We start from the raw sequence: 18,567 nt of genomic DNA on the forward strand, positions 1-18,567 counted from the left end.
TCGACAGATCCTGTCGTGGCCACGGAGGCCACCCTTAACTTGTTCATATTCTCTGTTTCAGACTTGCCTAACCAGACTTGCTCTCCTGTGTCATCGATCCCACTGTGGTGGTCTTCTGCGCCGCCCGGGTGGGCTTCTGTCTCGACCACACGACTGTGGTGGTCTTCTGCGCCGCCCTGGTGGGCTTCTGTCTCGACCACACGACTGTGGTGTTCTTCTGCGCCGCCCTGGTGGGCTTCTGTCTCGACCGCATGGATGTGGTGGTCTTCTGCGCCGCCCTGGTGGGTTTCTGTCTCGACCGCACGGACGTGGTGGTCTTCTGCGCCGCCCTGGTGGGCTTCTGTCTCGACCGCACGGATGTGGTGGGCTTCTGTCTCGACCACATGGATGTGGTGGTCTTCTGCACCGCCCTGGTGGGCTTCTGTCTCGACCGCATGGATGTGGTGGTCTTCTGCGCCGCCCTGGTGGGCTTCTGTCTCAACCGCACGGATGTGGTGGTCTTCTGCGCCGCCCTGGTGGGCTTCTGTCTCGACCGCACGGATGTGGTGGGCTTCTGTCTCGACCGCATGGATGTGGTGGTCTTCTGCACCGCCCTGGTGGGCTTCTGTCTCGACCGCATGGCTGTGGGGGTCTTCTGCGCCGCCCTGGTGGGCTTCTGTCTCGACTGCATGGATGTGGTGGTCTTCTGCGCCGCCCTGGTGGGTTTCTGTCTCAACCGCACGGACGTGGTTGTCTTCTGCGTTGCCCTGGTGGGCTTCTGTCTTGACCGCACGGATGTGGTTGTCTTCTGCGCCGCCCTGGTGGGCTTCTGTCTCGACCGCACGGATGTGGTGGTCCTCTGCGCTGCCCTGGTGGGCTTCTGTCTTGACCGCACGGATGTGGTGGTCCTCTGCGCTGCCCTGGTGGGCTTCTGTCTCGACCGCATGGCTCCAATTCCACCTTGCTCCTCTCTGGATTCCTGCCCTGTCGGTTTGGCCTTGGGCCACTGAACGTTATGTTCCTTTCTGGACTTGTGTTTTGTTGTTGTTTTGTTTTAGTTTTTTTTTGGTTTTTTCTCTGTCTCCCTCTATGGTACTGGTCCCTCCCCCTGATCCTCCTCCTGTCCACCTCCCTCCTGGTCTCCTTGTTTTTGTTTTTTGCTCTTCTTCTCTCTACTTCCCTCTATGGACCTGATCTTCTGCCGGTCCACCTCCCTCCTGGGCTCCTAGTGTTTTTTTTGCGCACTTCTTGTCTCTGTTTCCCCTATTACCTGGCCCTCCGTCCCTCCCCCTGGTCCTCCGCCGCTCCACCTCCCTCCTGGTCTTTGTGTTCCTTGGTCTGTTCTTGTGTTCAGGTGGAGCATCTGGTAGCTGCTCCGTGGAGGAGGGGGTAATGTCACGCTGTCTGGTCTCTGTTTCCCTGGGCCTCCACTAGTGGTCTCACTTCCCCATAGGCACCTCACCGCAGGCACTACAAATCCAAGACATATAAACTAATCTAATGTCACGCTGTCTGGTCTCTGTTTCCCTGAGTCTCCACTAGTGGTCTCACTTCCCCATAGGCACCTCACCGCAGGCACTACAATTCCCACAAGCCTTGTCCCTTCATCACAGTAATTGCACTCCTGTTAATTGCACTCAGGTGTCTTCACTTGATAGTCATTACCCTGCCTATATTAACTGGTCTTTTTCTGTTTGTTTTCATGGAGTCCTTTCATTCCGTCACCCAGTTTCCTCGCCTTCCGAGTTTCCTCGTCTTCCAAGTTTCCTGTTTCAGTTCCTATTCCTGTTCCTGTTCCTGTTCCTGTTCCTATCCCTATCCTTATTGTTTGTTTGGATTGATTTCTGGTTTTGACCCCTGCTTGTTGGATTCTGATTTTGATTACCCAATAAATACCACATTGCGTTTGGATCTCTCGTCTCCTGTGTTTCCCTGGGTTCCGATCGTAACATAAAGTTATAAAAGTAATGGTCCAAAGTTGCTGAAAATTTACTCACCCGCAGGTTATCCAAGATGTAGATGAGTTTGTTTTTTTATTGGAACATATTTGGAGAAATCAGCTCCTCACCATCCTCGGCAGTGAATGGGTGCCGTCAGAGTCCAAACAGCTCATAAAAACATTACAGTAATCCACAAGTAATCCACATGACTCCGGTTAATATCTTGTGATGTAAAAAGCTGTGTGTTTGTCTGAAATTAATCCATCATTAGTGCAATTTAACCAAAATAGGGTCCATGTTTATATGAAACTAATACAGTACATCAAGGCGTTTGAAGTCCATAATGCACTGCAGAGGGTCCAAATCTGTTCAGATGAAGAAACAAACTCATCTACATTTTGGATGCCCTGAGGGTCATTTTCATCAAATTTAGATTTCTGGCTGATTTATTTATTTGGTACTTCACATTCAATAGAGTGTTGTAAACACAGTAATATTGTGATTGTTTATTTACAACATGATACAACAACTACATGATTTATATTCAAATGGTCAAGGTTTTTTTGAAGTTTATTTTGTACATTTATAGCACATAAAAACAAAAGCCTTCGGGATAGTATGGACAGACAAGAAACAGGAGGTATATGTTAAATCAGTGACCATGAATTATACAGTTCTTCTCCTTGAATAACCTAAAAATGGTCATCTGCCTTTTATCTTTGCCTTCCCTACTATAAAGTAATTTGTCAGTGCATGCCAGAGTATATAAGATATAATATGCAATTCTTTGTTTATTTGCCAGGCATCATAATGTGTTGACTGAGGGTGGCAAGACTGAAATGTGACTAGTCACACATAGTTTAAGTGTCACACGTTAACAGTGAACATGACTGTTCTCACACAAGCCGCAGGGGCTTCTTAGAAAACAAATGGGAAAACAGAACCACACTGGGAATTTCACACTGGATATCTTTGTGAATTCATGTAATAAAATGTTTAGAAGCATACAGTCGCGGATATTATATCTTCTACAATGTCCTAAGTCAAGATTAAACAGACATGCATGACAGCATGATGTCAAAGGATCCACATCTGGAGACATTTAAAACCAACACATTTCAATATTTAATATATTTTGCAAAATAATTTTACACATTTATGAGAGTACAATTTTAAATGCCATGGAATGTCATATTTATGATTAGATAAGCCTGTGTCTTTGATTAAGCATAATGCTTAATTTACATACTAATGAATTTCTTCAACACAGTACATACCCACAAAAACACTAATTTTATTTCATATTACAAAGACATTTTATAGCCTTTTGCATAAAAGACAATTCTGATTTGGTTTATCATTCCCTAAGAATACAAACAAAAGCCGCCAATACTGTATCACAAAATCCTGACCATTATCTGTCCTTAATAAGAATAAGCTATGGAAATGCTGTCATCATTTACTCAATCTCCTGTCATTCTGAACACAAAAGGCACAGTTTTTTATTTTGCAGAAAAAAGGTTTTTTTCAACGAACAAGCACCAAAGCTTTAATGCTTCAAAAAGTATAATAGTTTCCCAAAATGGTGCATATGACTCAGGCACTTTATTCTGAGGTTCTAAAGCTATAGTTTAGCAAAAAATAAATAAAATATTGTGTGCATGGATAATTCTAATTCATTTTGCTGAATCAGTAGATTCATTCACTTAACCAATCTGAATAATTCATTTACAAACTGAACTAATCCAGTTCACAAATTAAATGATCTGGTTATAGTGGAAAACATCTCACTGAAAGGAAATAATATCAGTGTCACACATTTGAAGTATAGCCTGTTCCTCACACAAAGGAAAAAAAAAATATTGTATGACTTCAAGACTTCAAATATCCAACAGTAGCTACACTACTATACTTTTTATATACTGATATTTTTTGTCTTCGTGAAGCTTGAAAGACTCAGTCTGTATTCACCATAATTGCCTGAAAATGTCAACCTTTCAACAATTTCCAAAAAAGAAAAAAGAGACAGAACAACCTAACGGTTTGTAAATGATGAAAGAACTTTGGTTTTTGAATGAAACATTCAAAACAACAGATACATTAACAGTATGGCAGCGGCTATTTGCACTAAGTGTAAATAGTAATAAGTGTAAATAGCAATTAGATGATATTTACAATAACTGAAGATATTTGCACTAAGTGTAAATAGTGATAAGTGTAAATAGCAATTAGATGATATTTACAATAACAGTGCAAATAGCGATAGATTCTATATACACTATATAGAAAAAGCAAGATGTTCTGCTATTTATACTACTTATTGACAATAGTGACAATTATCTGCAGTATTTTAGTATTTCACATTATAAAACAGTATGCAATAATAACATATTGAGTGTAAATTATAATTGTAATTCAAATGATTCGATGGATTCCACCTTATTGGGACAATAAAGCCCTCCCTACACTAACTCTACCCCTAATTGATACTTTATATTCAACTTTTCGATTATTTCCTTCATTTTTATATATAAAAAAATGCCTTTCAGATGTAATACGAAAATTGAAAAGGGAGAAGAAAGAGGTTGATAAAAGGCGGATCTGAACACGTCAAAAGTCTATGCCACTGGAGCTGTTGTCAGCTAGCCGTCTTTTGTATTGTTGACTATTCCAATCACACATTGGTGGGCGGAGTTAGCGTAATAACCTCTGTCAACAATGTGAGCTATTTGCACCTAGTGTAAATAGACACTCCGTAACAGTATACAAAGAATAACAGATAAATTAACAGTAAACATTGAAAACAGTAATAGGATATTATAATGACTTTTTTTATAGTGACACAAACATAAACACAGTCGAGTGCTGATTCCCTCCTTCCTGCCTCCTGAAAGTTCACTGTGGCATTTCATTTCACAGTTTTCCCCTTTGAGAAACAAGCTACCATGCGATTGACACTCGTGCAGCAAGTGTTGCAGTGCAGGCCTCACATTTTCGCTTCATTTTCCTCAGTTAGCATGTCCAGCGAGGCAAGATAACGGGTGCTAGATAACGGTACAGCGGTGGCTGGTGTCCGGGCTCATGCCAGACCCTCCGTCAGTTTTGAAGGTGGTCTTGGATGAGCTGATTTGGGATCGTAGCTCTTTGTGATTGCAGAGGCGATCGCGGTAGTTTTGGGCGAACAACAGCAGCATTAGAGGGTTGATGCAGCTGTGAGAGTAACTTAGGCAGATGCTGATGTTGTACGCGTACACAAAAGCGCTGGTGGGCTGCTGGATGCTGAGGTTGATCACCTGGATGACATGATAGGGGGACCAGCAGACCAAGAACAGGGCGATCACCATCACAACTGTCTTAGTGGCCCGCTTGGCCCACACTGACTGCTTGCGTTTGACCCGCCGGATGGAGCGGAACACGTGGTACAGAGTGAGAGTGTAAAATGTGCTTATTATAATGAGGGGGACGATGAAACCCAGTATGGACTGGTAGAGAGTGTACCAGTACATATCCTGAGGCCCATCCAGGTTAATCATACAAATGTTCGTGTTCTTTTTGGAGATGACTTTAGCATATATCATGACCGGGATGCTTAGAAGGAAGCTGCCCAACCACACCAAAATGTTAATGATGATGGTCCACTGAATGGTCCTCTTTTCAGATGTAGGATGAACGATTGCAATGTACCTGGAAATAGAAACAATAAATCATGGTAATCAAAGTAGTGCCACCCAAGAGTTAATGTGAAGTATTTTAGTATTTTTTTTTTTTAGCTCTTTTGATATTGCTGCATCAACTTTGTATAAGATGTTTCTCACTAAATTGCTTAGGAGAAATAAAAACAGAAACGGTAATAGTTTGAAAATTGTAGCTCAGTTCATACTAAAATTTGATCTCTTTAGCAGACTTTGGTATCTGGGCAAATCTGAGCACAGTTTGTGATATGATTAAAATGTCTTCTGATACTCTATACAAAGCAGACTTGTGAGATTAATAGGGTCTTTTTCTATAGAGAGAAATATTGAGAAGTTGGAGACATAAGCACAAGTAATTTGATCTCTATTTGATCTATTTTTCCATTTTTCCAGAGATCTTATTTCTTTAATGAGATTTTTTTTTTAAATGAGAAGAAAATAAAAAAATTCAGGATTAAACTTTAATGAAAACTCAAATGCAGGGCTATTATAATATTCATGCAAAACAGATAGATTTTGAAACTATATAATATAACATAAATAACTTTGTATAAGTTCAAATGAGGACAAATTGTAGCTTTCCCTAAAGATGATTCAGTAAGTAGAATTTGAGTTTATCTTTTGTACAAATTGTGTCGGTGCCAATAGCCTGTAGGTTAGTGCATCGACATACAGTTGTTCATGGCAACCCGCGTTCAATTCCTGTCTCTTGATCCTTCGCTGATCCTGCTCCCCTCTCTCCACCCAATGCTTCCCTGTCATCACTCTACTGTCCTTTCCAAATAAAAAATGTGTATCTTTTGTACAAATTTTCCAACAAAACAACTGCCTGCATCCAACCATAGTTTAAACATACAGTAAAACTGTAATGTTCTGAAATATTTCTTTACAGTTTAAAATAACTTTTTTTTTTCAATCTAATATGTTGTAAAATGCAAATCCTTCAGAAATCATGTGCTGATTTGCTGCTCAGGAAACATTTCTTATTATCATCAGTGTTAAAATAAACATTCTCCCTCATTCCAGCATCCTTTCCTGGCACAGTTGCCTTTGTCTTGCTCGCTAGGGGTATAAAGGCACTATTTTACCAAAAGCCGCTTTGAAACAATATGTATTGTGAAAAGAGCTATACAAATAAAGCTGACTTGTCTTGACTCTTGGAAGGCAAACCGTTCACATGTTACTAGAGCTGCAAAACAGCACAGCAAGTGACAGCTTTCTAAGAAATGCAGTTGCTGTGTTTGTATTCTAGATTTCTAGAAATCAAATAAAAAAAGCTTGTGTGTAAAATCAAGAGATGTGTACTTTACTTGTGAACAGTCCAAACACAGCTCTCAACAATCTTTGTTTTTTTCCCTTGCAATATTTTTTAAATGGAAGAGAATGTGTCTGGCTTCATGTTTAATGTATTGCTTACAGTAGTAAAAGTGACTAAGGTTGTCTTTTAAATAGAATGTGGGATTATAATGTTTAGCAAAAGATAATGAAAATGTGCAGTTAAGATGCTGTATCTAAGTAACTTTAAGCGAGTGACCCAGTAAAGACCAACAGAATTCCTTTTGGGAATACAGCAATGACACAATATGAAAAAGTGATATATTGGAGCTTTATCACCTAATCATGCATCAAGAGGCTTTCTGGGGGACTCATGTCTCTGACACCTACAACTAAGCAAAAACTCCTCTGCACTCTGTTTTTTATGTGCATTCGGTGAGATATTGTGTTAAAGTGCTTTTGTATGCTATAATTATAAGTACGAGGGCTTTTCAGTGTCACAACCTGCTATTGCTGTAGTACAGTCTTGCAGACTTAAGATACAAAAATGATCGATGCAGCATGCTTTATTTTTCAAGGTCATGTAGCATGTATCACATGGATGTGAGAGTCGCATTGATTTCATTCTTTTCTTTTCTTTTTTTCTTTGCATACATTCACTGGAACATCTAGATTAGACTTTGATTAGCAGCAATGAACAGCTGGGCTGTAATTTAATATACTTTGGTGAAAAAAGTCTGTGCTCTGTAATTAGAGTTTGAATAAAGAATTCTATCTCTTTGACCTCAAAGCTGATGCACTTCATAAGCACATTTATTATCTTGACTGTATTGGTTTGAATCTGAAAGAAATGTGTCACATGTCATAGGTCAAGGAAAGAAATGTCATTTTATGTGTTATTATATATTTATATTTTGCAAAAATGAAGCCTATTTTGGTTAATGATTGTTTCACATAACATGCAAAAAAAAAGAAATAATAATAATATGTTTTATTTTTATAGTGCCTTTCAAGAACTCAAGGACGTTTTCCAAAATAATAGAAGCAAATTGGCAAACAAAATACACCAGACAGTCAAGAGCCCAAGGCCATTTCACTAAATAATACAAGCAATTGGCAAATAATAATAATAATAAATATATAAATATATATATATACATACACAACAGACAGCCAAAGATGACATTTAGAAAAATAGGTATTGACAAAAATGAACTACAGTTAAGAGGTCATGCAATCATATGATAAACAAATTAGGTCAAGAAAGTGGTCATATGTAATACAAACAGACGTTGAGAAATAGAGAAGCAGAGAGGTAAATGAGTGGTTTAGAGAACAAAGTGAATAGATGTGTTTTAAGCTAAGACTTAAAGGTCTGGAGAGAGGAAGCAGCACGAATATTATGGGGCAACATATTCCATAGTTTAAGGCCTATAATACAGACAATTGTACCATACACCGCAGAGAGTTTATACTGGGGCACAACAAGCAGGTTATCATATGGTGATGTCTCTGTTTATTCGGAAGTTCAGATGCTTCGCCCAAGCATCCAAGCACTGTTCCATTAAATCCAATTTTTTTGTCCCAAAAAAACACATCCAAATGCTCGGATATGGTGATGCCACTGTTTATTGCTACATCCAAATAGTTTTATTCAATTCCAACTTTAACTTTAGTAAATATTAATGCCAATAATAAACACAAATCACACAAAACACATCTATGTAGCCTGCTGCAGTAATTTCTATTAAAAATGACTGATTACTATAATGAGCATCTCATGGAAAAAATATTTGAGGTCACATTGAAATCTTTTGATTACAGACTCCTATATAAACTGCAGATGAGACTCAAGACTCCAATAAGATACAAGTTATGAACAAACGTTCTTCCAATAATGTTAACATAACTTTCTTTAGTTACCTGGTCAAAAAAATTTTTTTTTTTTTTACATTAATCATAGAACGTTTTATTTTTGACAGTTATTATTTGGACAGTCATATTACGTTTTTTAAATGTTGCGTCTTGTTTCAGAACGTTCCCTATATATATATATATATATATATATATATATATATATATATATATATATAAAGCTGGACATTTTCAATGAAATATGAAATAGCAGTTAGATCTCATTTGTGATTTTTCTTTTTTATAGTTTCAGGCCTACTTTGCAAGTATGCACGCAGCAATGGGCCACCGCATTAACATTGTTCTGACTTCCCAAATGCATGCAACTCTCACCTGTCAATGCAGAGCACTGTCACAATGCCCACTGTGGTAAACTGGTTACTGACATCCACCACCACCACAGCTTTACACATGAAGTGGCCAAAGACCCACTGTCTGTCCCGGACCAGTTGATGGATGTTGAACGGCATCACCAACAGGAAAAGCAGGTCTGCGATGGCCAGATTCAGCACGTAAATATCAGAGACCATCTTCTTCTTGCATGATGCCACAGCATAGATCACCAAACCGTTGGCTAGAACTCCAACTGAACACAAAATGCCGTAGATAGTGGGGAAGATGTGCATGAAAGACGCGATGTCAATGATGCTGTACGACGGAACGGTTCGGTTCACACACGAAAAGTTAGACGAATTTGCAAATTCGGAATCGCAAAGAATATCCGAGGTGTTCATCTTAAAAAAACTAAAAAAAAAAAAAAAGAAATGACAGTGAAAAGTTGTCGTCTGGTCTGCGCACGATTACGCAAGCTTTTACGCAGCGCTCTACTTCATATCAAAACTGTTTAAAGTTGTAAAAGCTTCCCTCGGCTGTCAGTTATCGCCCTGTTGTCATCTGCTTTGCTTTTCAGTCAGTTTGCCGATGCTTTCTCAGTCTCCTGAGATACTGTTTTAGCAAGTGCCCAAAAGCTGGTGGTTCTGCGCGTCTGTCTCAGTTCGGCTGTTTGAAGAGATGCGTATGTCTCCACCCTTTCAGAGTCCTCTCCCCAAGCTCACCCGTCTCACTCAACATTTAAGAGCAAAAATATTTGATTATACATTCGTGCAGTCCATCACAGCAAGACACTCCATCTCCAATGGTCGCAATCAGGCTCCTTGATCTGACTGCTTGCTGCCTGTTGCAGGCACATCTTATTAGACCTTTTTTTAAGTTTAAGTTTAATCATTTACATCCAAGCTAACTGACAGATGTCTTTATCCAAAGTAGCTTTAATGTATACATATAATCAGTTCATGCAGAAATTGAACCCCTTACCACCGAAAGCACTGTTTAAGCTTATATTGGTTGTGTATTATCACTGTTCATTGTGTTTCAAGGTTGAATAGATTAATTGTTAAATTGATCTTGCTGCCCAGCCCTTTTAAGGATTATGTTCTATTAACAGGTAAATTCTAACATTAATTTGCTCACACTTTAAAACGAATACCTTATCTCCCCAACACACATCCTTAAACAAGTTTCAGCACCACTGCATTCTTGTAAAAACAGGCACTCCATCATCTTGCCTAGATTTGAGGGAACACTTTTCAGGAGAGAACAAAGCATGTCCTTTGAAGATTGGAAACCTCTTTTCCACAGATAAAGAAGTAACTTAAGGTGCTCATCCTCTTCCAGGTGTCTATAGACAACACTGATTGCTCCCACAGAGCAGAAAGGATATTGATGGAAAAGGTTTACTCCAAAAAAAATAAATAAATGTGCATATATTTATGGATTTTATCCATATATCTTACAAATCACGTCTGACAGTGCATGCAAAAGAGCATTGTAGCAGTCCAGTTTATAAATGACCTAGTAGGAATGGTCTGATTGGGTGCAGTGTTTTTGTGTAATGTATAATAATAATGATAATAATAATAATAATAATAATAACAACAATAATATATATAATAATAATAATAATATTATACATGTTAAAAATATTTTTGCTGCTTATCCAAATATGCAGTCTTTGATATTTCTGTTAAAACCTTGATACGTTGTTTTTGGAAATTTTTAATAAATAGCATTTATTAAAAATCACGGTATTACAGTTTCCACAAAAAATATGAAGTATAAGCAACAATTGTTTCAGTTCATTTTCTCTCTTCTCACACATCACAGCACTCTCACACACTCATTCACTCTCTCTTCCACACGCTCATTTACTGCTGTCATAAATCCACCATATCAACCACAAAACCTGTTCAAATGTCACCGGATTTCATTTTTCAGAAGGACATCATCAAAATCAAAGCCTTTGTGACAATGTATGGGAATATGAGGTAACAATGTGTGTGTGTGTGTGTGTTTGTGTGTACTTGTTTATGTCTCCATAAAATTAAACTGGCTGAAGAACATTTAGTGGTTACGGTGGCTTAGCCTGAGGTTGATTGCATGTCTTGTGATTTGGATGGGTGACCAGTGACCAAATGATCTTCAGTCACTCTGACATCTTTAGTCACAGCCTTAGCCTGCTAAAGAGCATCATACAGCTCATCACATATCATAATTACTATATGCTATATATTAAGTATCACACTGTATATCATCATACTACTATTTGCAGTGGATCTATGAAGTATTTTTCACACAATGTATTGTAAAATATATATATAAAAAATACCTCTATATCATTAAGTGTCATATAAAAATATGTAATGATGCTCTGACCCCCAAAGGGTCCTTGGCCCGAAAAAATGTATAGACCCCTGTTATGGGCTGAAGTATGACTTTCACTGTGACAAGGTCAGACGAAAACAGCACTGACATTGGCATTATTGCACCCTGAAATGAATAATTCACTCAAATCAATGAGCATCAAGAAGAAGGTGAAGGCTTTATTCAAGGAGCAGCATAATTATGGAAAACTTGTCAAAATCTCCAGCTCAACTGCCAATTTGGTGTGACTCATTACTTCACAGTTGGTTCATGCTTCTCTTTTCTAAGTCTGCTGATTATGGAAGGTAATTTGCAGTTGTTGATACATGTGGATTCATTCATGGTAATAATGCATGTCCTCATTCATAGTAATCAGCATAAGTAGATTGGTTTGTTCTGTTTCGGCAGAACTGAAAACTCCTTGTGTTCCTTTATATTGCCTCTGATACAGTCTTTGATATCCAAAGCAATTAAAACAAGCGAATTTGCATTTCATTTTGTGACATATGTTCAGCTGCAGTGCATGGCCAATCCTCGATGACTGTCACAAAACGTACATAAACAGCAAGATTCCTGGATATCAATCTGAAAGGACTGAGAAATGCATGCTTCCAGGCAAATATTTCTCTCAGTCGTCACAAAAAAAATACAAAAGGATAACAGAGAAAACATGGACATGACACTAAGATGATTGACCAAAAGTCTGTTTGACTTTGTAGTCACATGCCTGCAAAGATCATATGATGGCGTGAAGAACAGAACTGGAAGATATTTGGCAAGATAACAATTCCTGTTTCAAGCCTTAAGCCTATAATGCCCAAAACGGTCATACAAGACAGCTAACTGGGTTTTGAAACACGGCCTTAATGAATGAAAGCAATAATGTCCAGCAGAGGGCGCAGTCAGGACTGACATGAACTGTCAGTACTGTCATAAATTTCACTGTCTAGTCTTCGCCTGCATTCTTGTCGGTGTGCAGTCGTCAGTTTGGATTAATCAGTCAAGCTGCCTTAGATGAACTTGATAGTAAACCTTTTTAAAAATGCCAAATTGATCCTATTTTGAGATTATATTGAATGGTATTAATATAACAGCAATGTAAACAATTATTTTGTACGAACTAACTCATAATTGCATGTGTTTGTGATTCATGCAAATGTGTACTGTATGTAAACATACTCTCCCATGAGTCATAAAATATGCTTGGTTTCATCCAGTCATGAAATATGAAATCATTTATGTTTGTTTCATCCTCCCTGTGAAATCATTGGAAACTGAGCTAATCAAAAAATATGAGCTGTTGGTGATGAATTTCACAATAAAACTTAACAATTATCTCACCTTAAAGTCACTGGCATTTTTTTTTTTTACTTCTACTGAAACCTTATGGTTTGCGAACTCATAAGTGTAAAAAAATTAAATTAAATAAAAATTATATCTACTATTATGACACAATTACATGATCATTCTTTCAAATGTTTGACAATTGGATTCTGATCATTCTGTCCGTCATTGGGCTTAAGATATCATCTTTGAGCTGCTTTTCATCTCAAGGTGCTTTTCAAGAGAGGAACATGCCTGTACAACCACTACTCAAGATGTCAAAGGGGATTCAGAGAATATAGAGTGAGCCTGGGCCAAAATTATTGAATTGCATTGATTCAAATGCATGGTTTGCTGTTTCAATAGCTCTTGCCAAGTTTAATCAACCTAATCATGGTAGTGCTGATGGAAAATGGAATAATACAATCTGACAGGATTTCTGGTTTCACATTTAAGTTTATGAGACAAATGCAGCTCTTGTAAAGCAGAGCAAAATCTTTGAACCTGTTCACCGTGCACACAAACATACACATGCACACACAGTCTATACACAGTATATATTAAGATATTTATATTTTATTTTATTACTATTTTTAATATAATTTTATATTAAGCACACTGAAAAAAAAGAAAAAAAAAGAAACCTGGTGAAATACCACTGTGTATGAAATGTGCTATATGAATGAGCTATTTGAGAGCATAAGGAGTGCCATCATCTACAATGCTTTATGAGTGGTGGATCTCTCTCTGGGACTATGAGTAGTATAGTTAAATTAACAGTGACTTGGGCTTCTGCAGAAGCACGCACCATCGATTAACACCCTCAGAGCACAGATTTGGTCTTTCTAGAGAGGTTTATCCATTATCACTTAAAATCAATTTCCATGTTTTCACTTCCGGAACCTGACTGTTGAAATATATTATAGGGTTGAGTGCCTCGCTTAAGGGCACAATGATTATAGTGTATGGACTGAAGGGCTTGAACCTGGAATTTTTCAGTTGCAAACGCTGATTTTTAACCATTAGGTTACCACCACCCAGATGCAGGTTCTTACTGCTTATAGTGGTTAACAAATCAGTTAATCAGCATGGAGAGGAAACGACATACTACACTCCAAAATACAATATAACAACATATACTGTCATCTCAGAAATTCTGACACGTAAAAATACAACCAGAAGCTTCAAAAACACACCCAGGCATAACTGAAATGCAGCACTAACTAGGTTTGTTCACCAGCTGATATTTATTTGTTTGTGTGAAGTGCTTGCAGCAACTATCTGCCCACTTAACGCATGCTGCAAAATTCATTTCCGATTTTCATCCAAAACAAGGCGTCCACACATAGCTGGGATGAGCGTGAGAGTGAATGCCACAGAACAGTCACTGTACTGCAAACACAACCGGTGATTTATTTGTTTTTGATGTACCACTGAGAAATGGGCAGGAATTATTAGAAAATATTCAAGTCACATGAACTAAAAGTTAAAATGAGGACACAGCTGCTGTGTTTTCATGCTGTGATATATTGGGACTGACATTTGTGGTTAAAAACACATCTCTTCCATCTTTATTTGACCCTCTAACTTTAGCACTCACTATTCTAATTCTATTCTTTAAAAAAATCTAATCTTTTTGTATTCTATTTTCTTTTCATTTATAATGCAATTATGTGTGTGTGTGTGTGTGTGTATAAGACCTCTAACACTAGCTTGCTCTGTTCTTTTTCTATTGTATCTGTTTTCTTTTTATTTATTATATTATTTAAAAGCCCTTGCTACATGTACTGTGTTAAGCTAACTGAGACTTGTTATAGCACTTATATATCATTGATCTTTTTGTTGTTTTTGTTTGCTTCCACTGTCCTCATTTGTAAGTCGCTTTGGATAAAAGCGTCTGCTAAATGAATAAATGTAAATGTTTAGCCACTTTTTTTTCTTTCTAACTTATGCAAATAATTAGGGATGAATCAGAAAAACTGTGCTATGCTCAAGGGTCAATCTAAGTAATCTGGCCCTGGGTTATAACCTTCTTATCACTGTCTCACTCCAACATGCAGAGTTAAGAGATCTGGTTCTTGACTGTTTTATAGAAGTTCATACACTCCCTGACAACCATTAACATTCTTATATTCTTAAAATTAGACATTAAGATGGCTCTAAACATGTTTTTCACCATCAGTGAGATAATTATCTCTGAAATAATATAGGCTATATGCACTTTGCAACATTGCTCTTCAATGATAGCTATTTAATCACTGGACGCTCAGATTTATAGATGCATATGGAGGTACCTCCCGCAAGAAAAGTTTTTTTAACCTTGCGTGTTCTTTGCATAATTTTTCTTTCATAGTTCTTGATGCATGCAGCAAGCCTTTAAGCTACTTGTCAGTAAATTAAAGGGTCATGTTATTGCACATTCATGTTAATAATAAATGTCCAAAGGCAATGAAAAATAATAGCATACAGTGATTAGGCTATGAGCAGTCTATGAACCACTGGACACATGGCTATTTTAGCTTGCAGTGATAATTACGCAAATTGAGAAAACACTCCAGGTTAAAGGGTCTGTAGTCGATGCCAAAACAACAATGATGTTATTAAACATATTCAGTATGAAGCTCATTAAAAAAAAAAACAATAAAAAAATACAAATTATTTATATCAGTTTTTCAGGTCATTCCTGTTATGCAGAATATGTTTAAATCCTCATACTATATAGAAAATTATGAAGTTTTTTATTATCCATTCCAAAATTATCCAGTTAGCCCCTGCTGGTAGATACTGTAACTGCAACTGACATAATTTACCTGCTGCTACAAAGTAATTAGTCACACTCATAAGGCATAGGTGATTGACTTAAACAATTATGTGGACTAAAACCTCAGTAAGTATTAGCAATTACTCTGATTAATTATTTGATGTTTTGTGGTATTAAATTGTTGGTTTTACACTGAAACATTCTCCTGCTTCATAAAACCACAGAAAAATGGTATAATAATTACAAAAGATCCTGTAAGCTAATTCTCAGATGTGCATTGTTACATTGATTATGGAAGTATGGAGTTTCTGTGCTGTTGTGTTGACCCAAAGTGTGTTTAACGATATTTTTACGCCCTCATCCAGCTCTGAGATCTATGCCACATAATGTCTCCTGCAATAGAAGGCAACACATGCATGACACAGGTTTAACAGAATAATACTGGCACAGTCATGCAGACAGGCGCAGTGCAAATACAGAAGTAATTGTTAACACACACACTACCCTGCAAGACTGTTGAACGAGAAACACCAATGTGAAATGAGATGAGAAACTTCTTTGTTTCTGTATCATATTGAACACACGCAGAGGCAATCAAATCTGCCATGAGTGGAATGAGATGTGGAGGTTGTATTCATTTCATATTGGATTTTAAATCAGGTATTCACACAGCACAGGTGTTAAATCATGTGATTATTGTGACCCTGGCTCAGCTGGTGCCTTTGTGTGCCAGGGGACGAGGCATGTAATGCACGGGCAAAGTCATGCTAGACTGTGTCATTAATTTCTCGCTGTGGCCAGGATTTCAGCTAACCGAAAAATTGCAGATACAAGATATGTCTGTGGAGTTTGGGGACGAGATGGAAGTTATGATGAATTTCTTCCTTGGTGGTTTGTGCACACAGAATGAGCTGCTTGAAATCTGCATGCAGGTCTCAGGAGCTTTTCCACAGCAAATATAACACTTGTGTTTTGCAAAATGTAACGCTTAATTTAAGCTGCTGCACACTGAGTTTTGTATGCATCAATTTTTACCGACATATGGTTGAGGGTTGAGGGAAGCACTTAAGAGACTTGTGCTTTGTTTAATAAGAGTCAGTGTGTTTTTTTCCTGTGAGCATTTGACACGCATGGTTAATGTATCTTTTAGTTTTAACTTTTAAATTAGCTTTATTCTATTAGACTATTTACAAATTAACTTTAAGCATGTAGGCTATACAGCTTTATCTGAGTCAAGTCATTCCAACAGAAGTACGTTGTGGCTTCAAAGTCTTCCTAGGAAATGGGATTTATCTGTTAGTTTGGCACAGACAAGCATTTTCACGGTTGACCATACAATGTCTCTTTAGACCAGGGGTGTCAAACTCAATTCCTGGAGGACCACAGACCTGCAGAGTTTAGCTCCAACCCTAATTAAACGCACCTGATCCAGCTAATCGCGTCCTTCAGGCATGTTTGAAAAATACATGTGCTCTGTCCAGAAAGCTCTATAATGCTGCATGCCTTCGGAGGCAGCATTCCAAGGCGAGAAGGCATCAAGGCACATCCAAATCCAGATTCTGCTTTACTTCCTGTCTCCGGAGGTACCTTCTTTTGATCGAATTTTGAAGGCAGCATAGCTGTATCCTTCGCTGCCTTTGATATCCCACAATCCTGTGCACTCCATTCCATGACTGCTGACCTAAAAAATAAAGATGGTGTCTGAAAGTTGCATTTGGTGGTCAGTTTGTGTGTAAATTTATATTTCTGACAAACTTTTTGCACTTTTGATGTTATTTCTAGCGAGAAATCAGTATTATTGTAATTAAATATTCGTTTAGTTATCACCACAACTCATTCTATTTTGTTGTAGATCGTTAAACTGTTACAGTACCACAAAAGTCTGTCTGAAATCAGTTTCATGAGGTGCATTCATGCAAAAACACTGCCTAAAGAGTCATCTGCCTACGTTTTATGATGCAGCCATAGTTTGTGTTTTGGAGCAGGGTTGGAACTAAACTCTCCAGGACTGCGGCCCTCCAAGAACTGAGTTTGACACCCCCTCTTTAGACGAAGTTCGATGTACTGTTGTGGCGAAGGATGACGTGAACAAGACTCATTTCCATGTAGAAGTTAAGCTGCAGGCAACTCATCCAGGCATTCGGTTATGTCTCTTGGTAATGTGTGGAACAACTTTTTGAAACTTTATTAGCAGAGACATAATCTAAAATGTATGAAGACAAGTGTGGTAAGACTCTTTAATTGGTTCCTGGGAGAATGCTGGTCACAGTGAATACTAGGGCAGCGGTGTGACAGTCTTTTATGCTATTGTTTAGAAGCTCCCAACTGAGTTTAAAGGTTCATAGAGCGAAGAAACAATTATTTTTGAATTAATAGACAACTTAGTTTTAGCCTGAAAGCAGGTATTTCCCCTCAACTATCACTGTAATGACAATCCTGTGCCACCTAGAGGATTTTGGTTGTACTGCAGCAATTCCTACAAGTGTTAAAATGAACGTATACAATTAAGGCAAAGCAAGGCAAGGCAAGTTTATTTATATAGCACATTTCATAAACAATGGTAATTCAAAGTGCTTTACATAAAAGAAAGTAAAATAATCATGAAGAAAAATAATAACAAAAATAAAACAAGCAATTTTTAAACTTTTAAAATGATAAAAATTAAACAGAAAGAAGAAAACAAATGAAATAAGTTACCAGCTATTTTCATCCCTTAATTTTAATTTAATTTAAAACTTGAGCTTTACTTCTGGTTCCTATGGAATCCAGTTGTGTGAAAGATTTAATTAACCCATTGTGCTCTACACTCTAATTTTACCTCTTGTTCCTTCAATTCAACTCTCCATGTGCCGGTTTAACCAAATTTAATGTGACAGTTCTATTTCCCTCTTTACACTGCATGCGTCGGTCCCTCTGTACATTTACACAAGCTATCAGAGAATTGCGGGCGGGAGGGTTCATTTTCTCTGCTCAAACACAGCCG

At 37.9% G+C, this 18,567-nt stretch overlaps 1 protein-coding gene across 1 annotated transcript; it reads right to left on the reverse strand.

The window, feature by feature from the left end:
• Window positions 1–4,172: 4,172 nt before the first annotated feature.
• Window positions 4,173–9,844, reverse strand: LOC132110150 (melanin-concentrating hormone receptor 2-like). The gene is made up of 2 exons (XM_059516746.1): window positions 9,134–9,844; window positions 4,173–5,603 (listed from the first exon to the last, which is right to left on the reverse strand). Exons 1-2 carry the CDS (start codon window positions 9,532–9,534, stop codon window positions 4,964–4,966), a joined length of 1,041 nt encoding a protein of 346 aa, XP_059372729.1. The 5' UTR covers window positions 9,535–9,844; the 3' UTR covers window positions 4,173–4,963.
• Between the last annotated feature and the right edge of the window lie 8,723 nt (window positions 9,845–18,567).

Source organism: Carassius carassius, chromosome 29, assembly GCF_963082965.1.
Source record: "Carassius carassius chromosome 29, fCarCar2.1, whole genome shotgun sequence".
Taxonomy (NCBI): domain Eukaryota; kingdom Metazoa; phylum Chordata; class Actinopteri; order Cypriniformes; family Cyprinidae; genus Carassius; species Carassius carassius.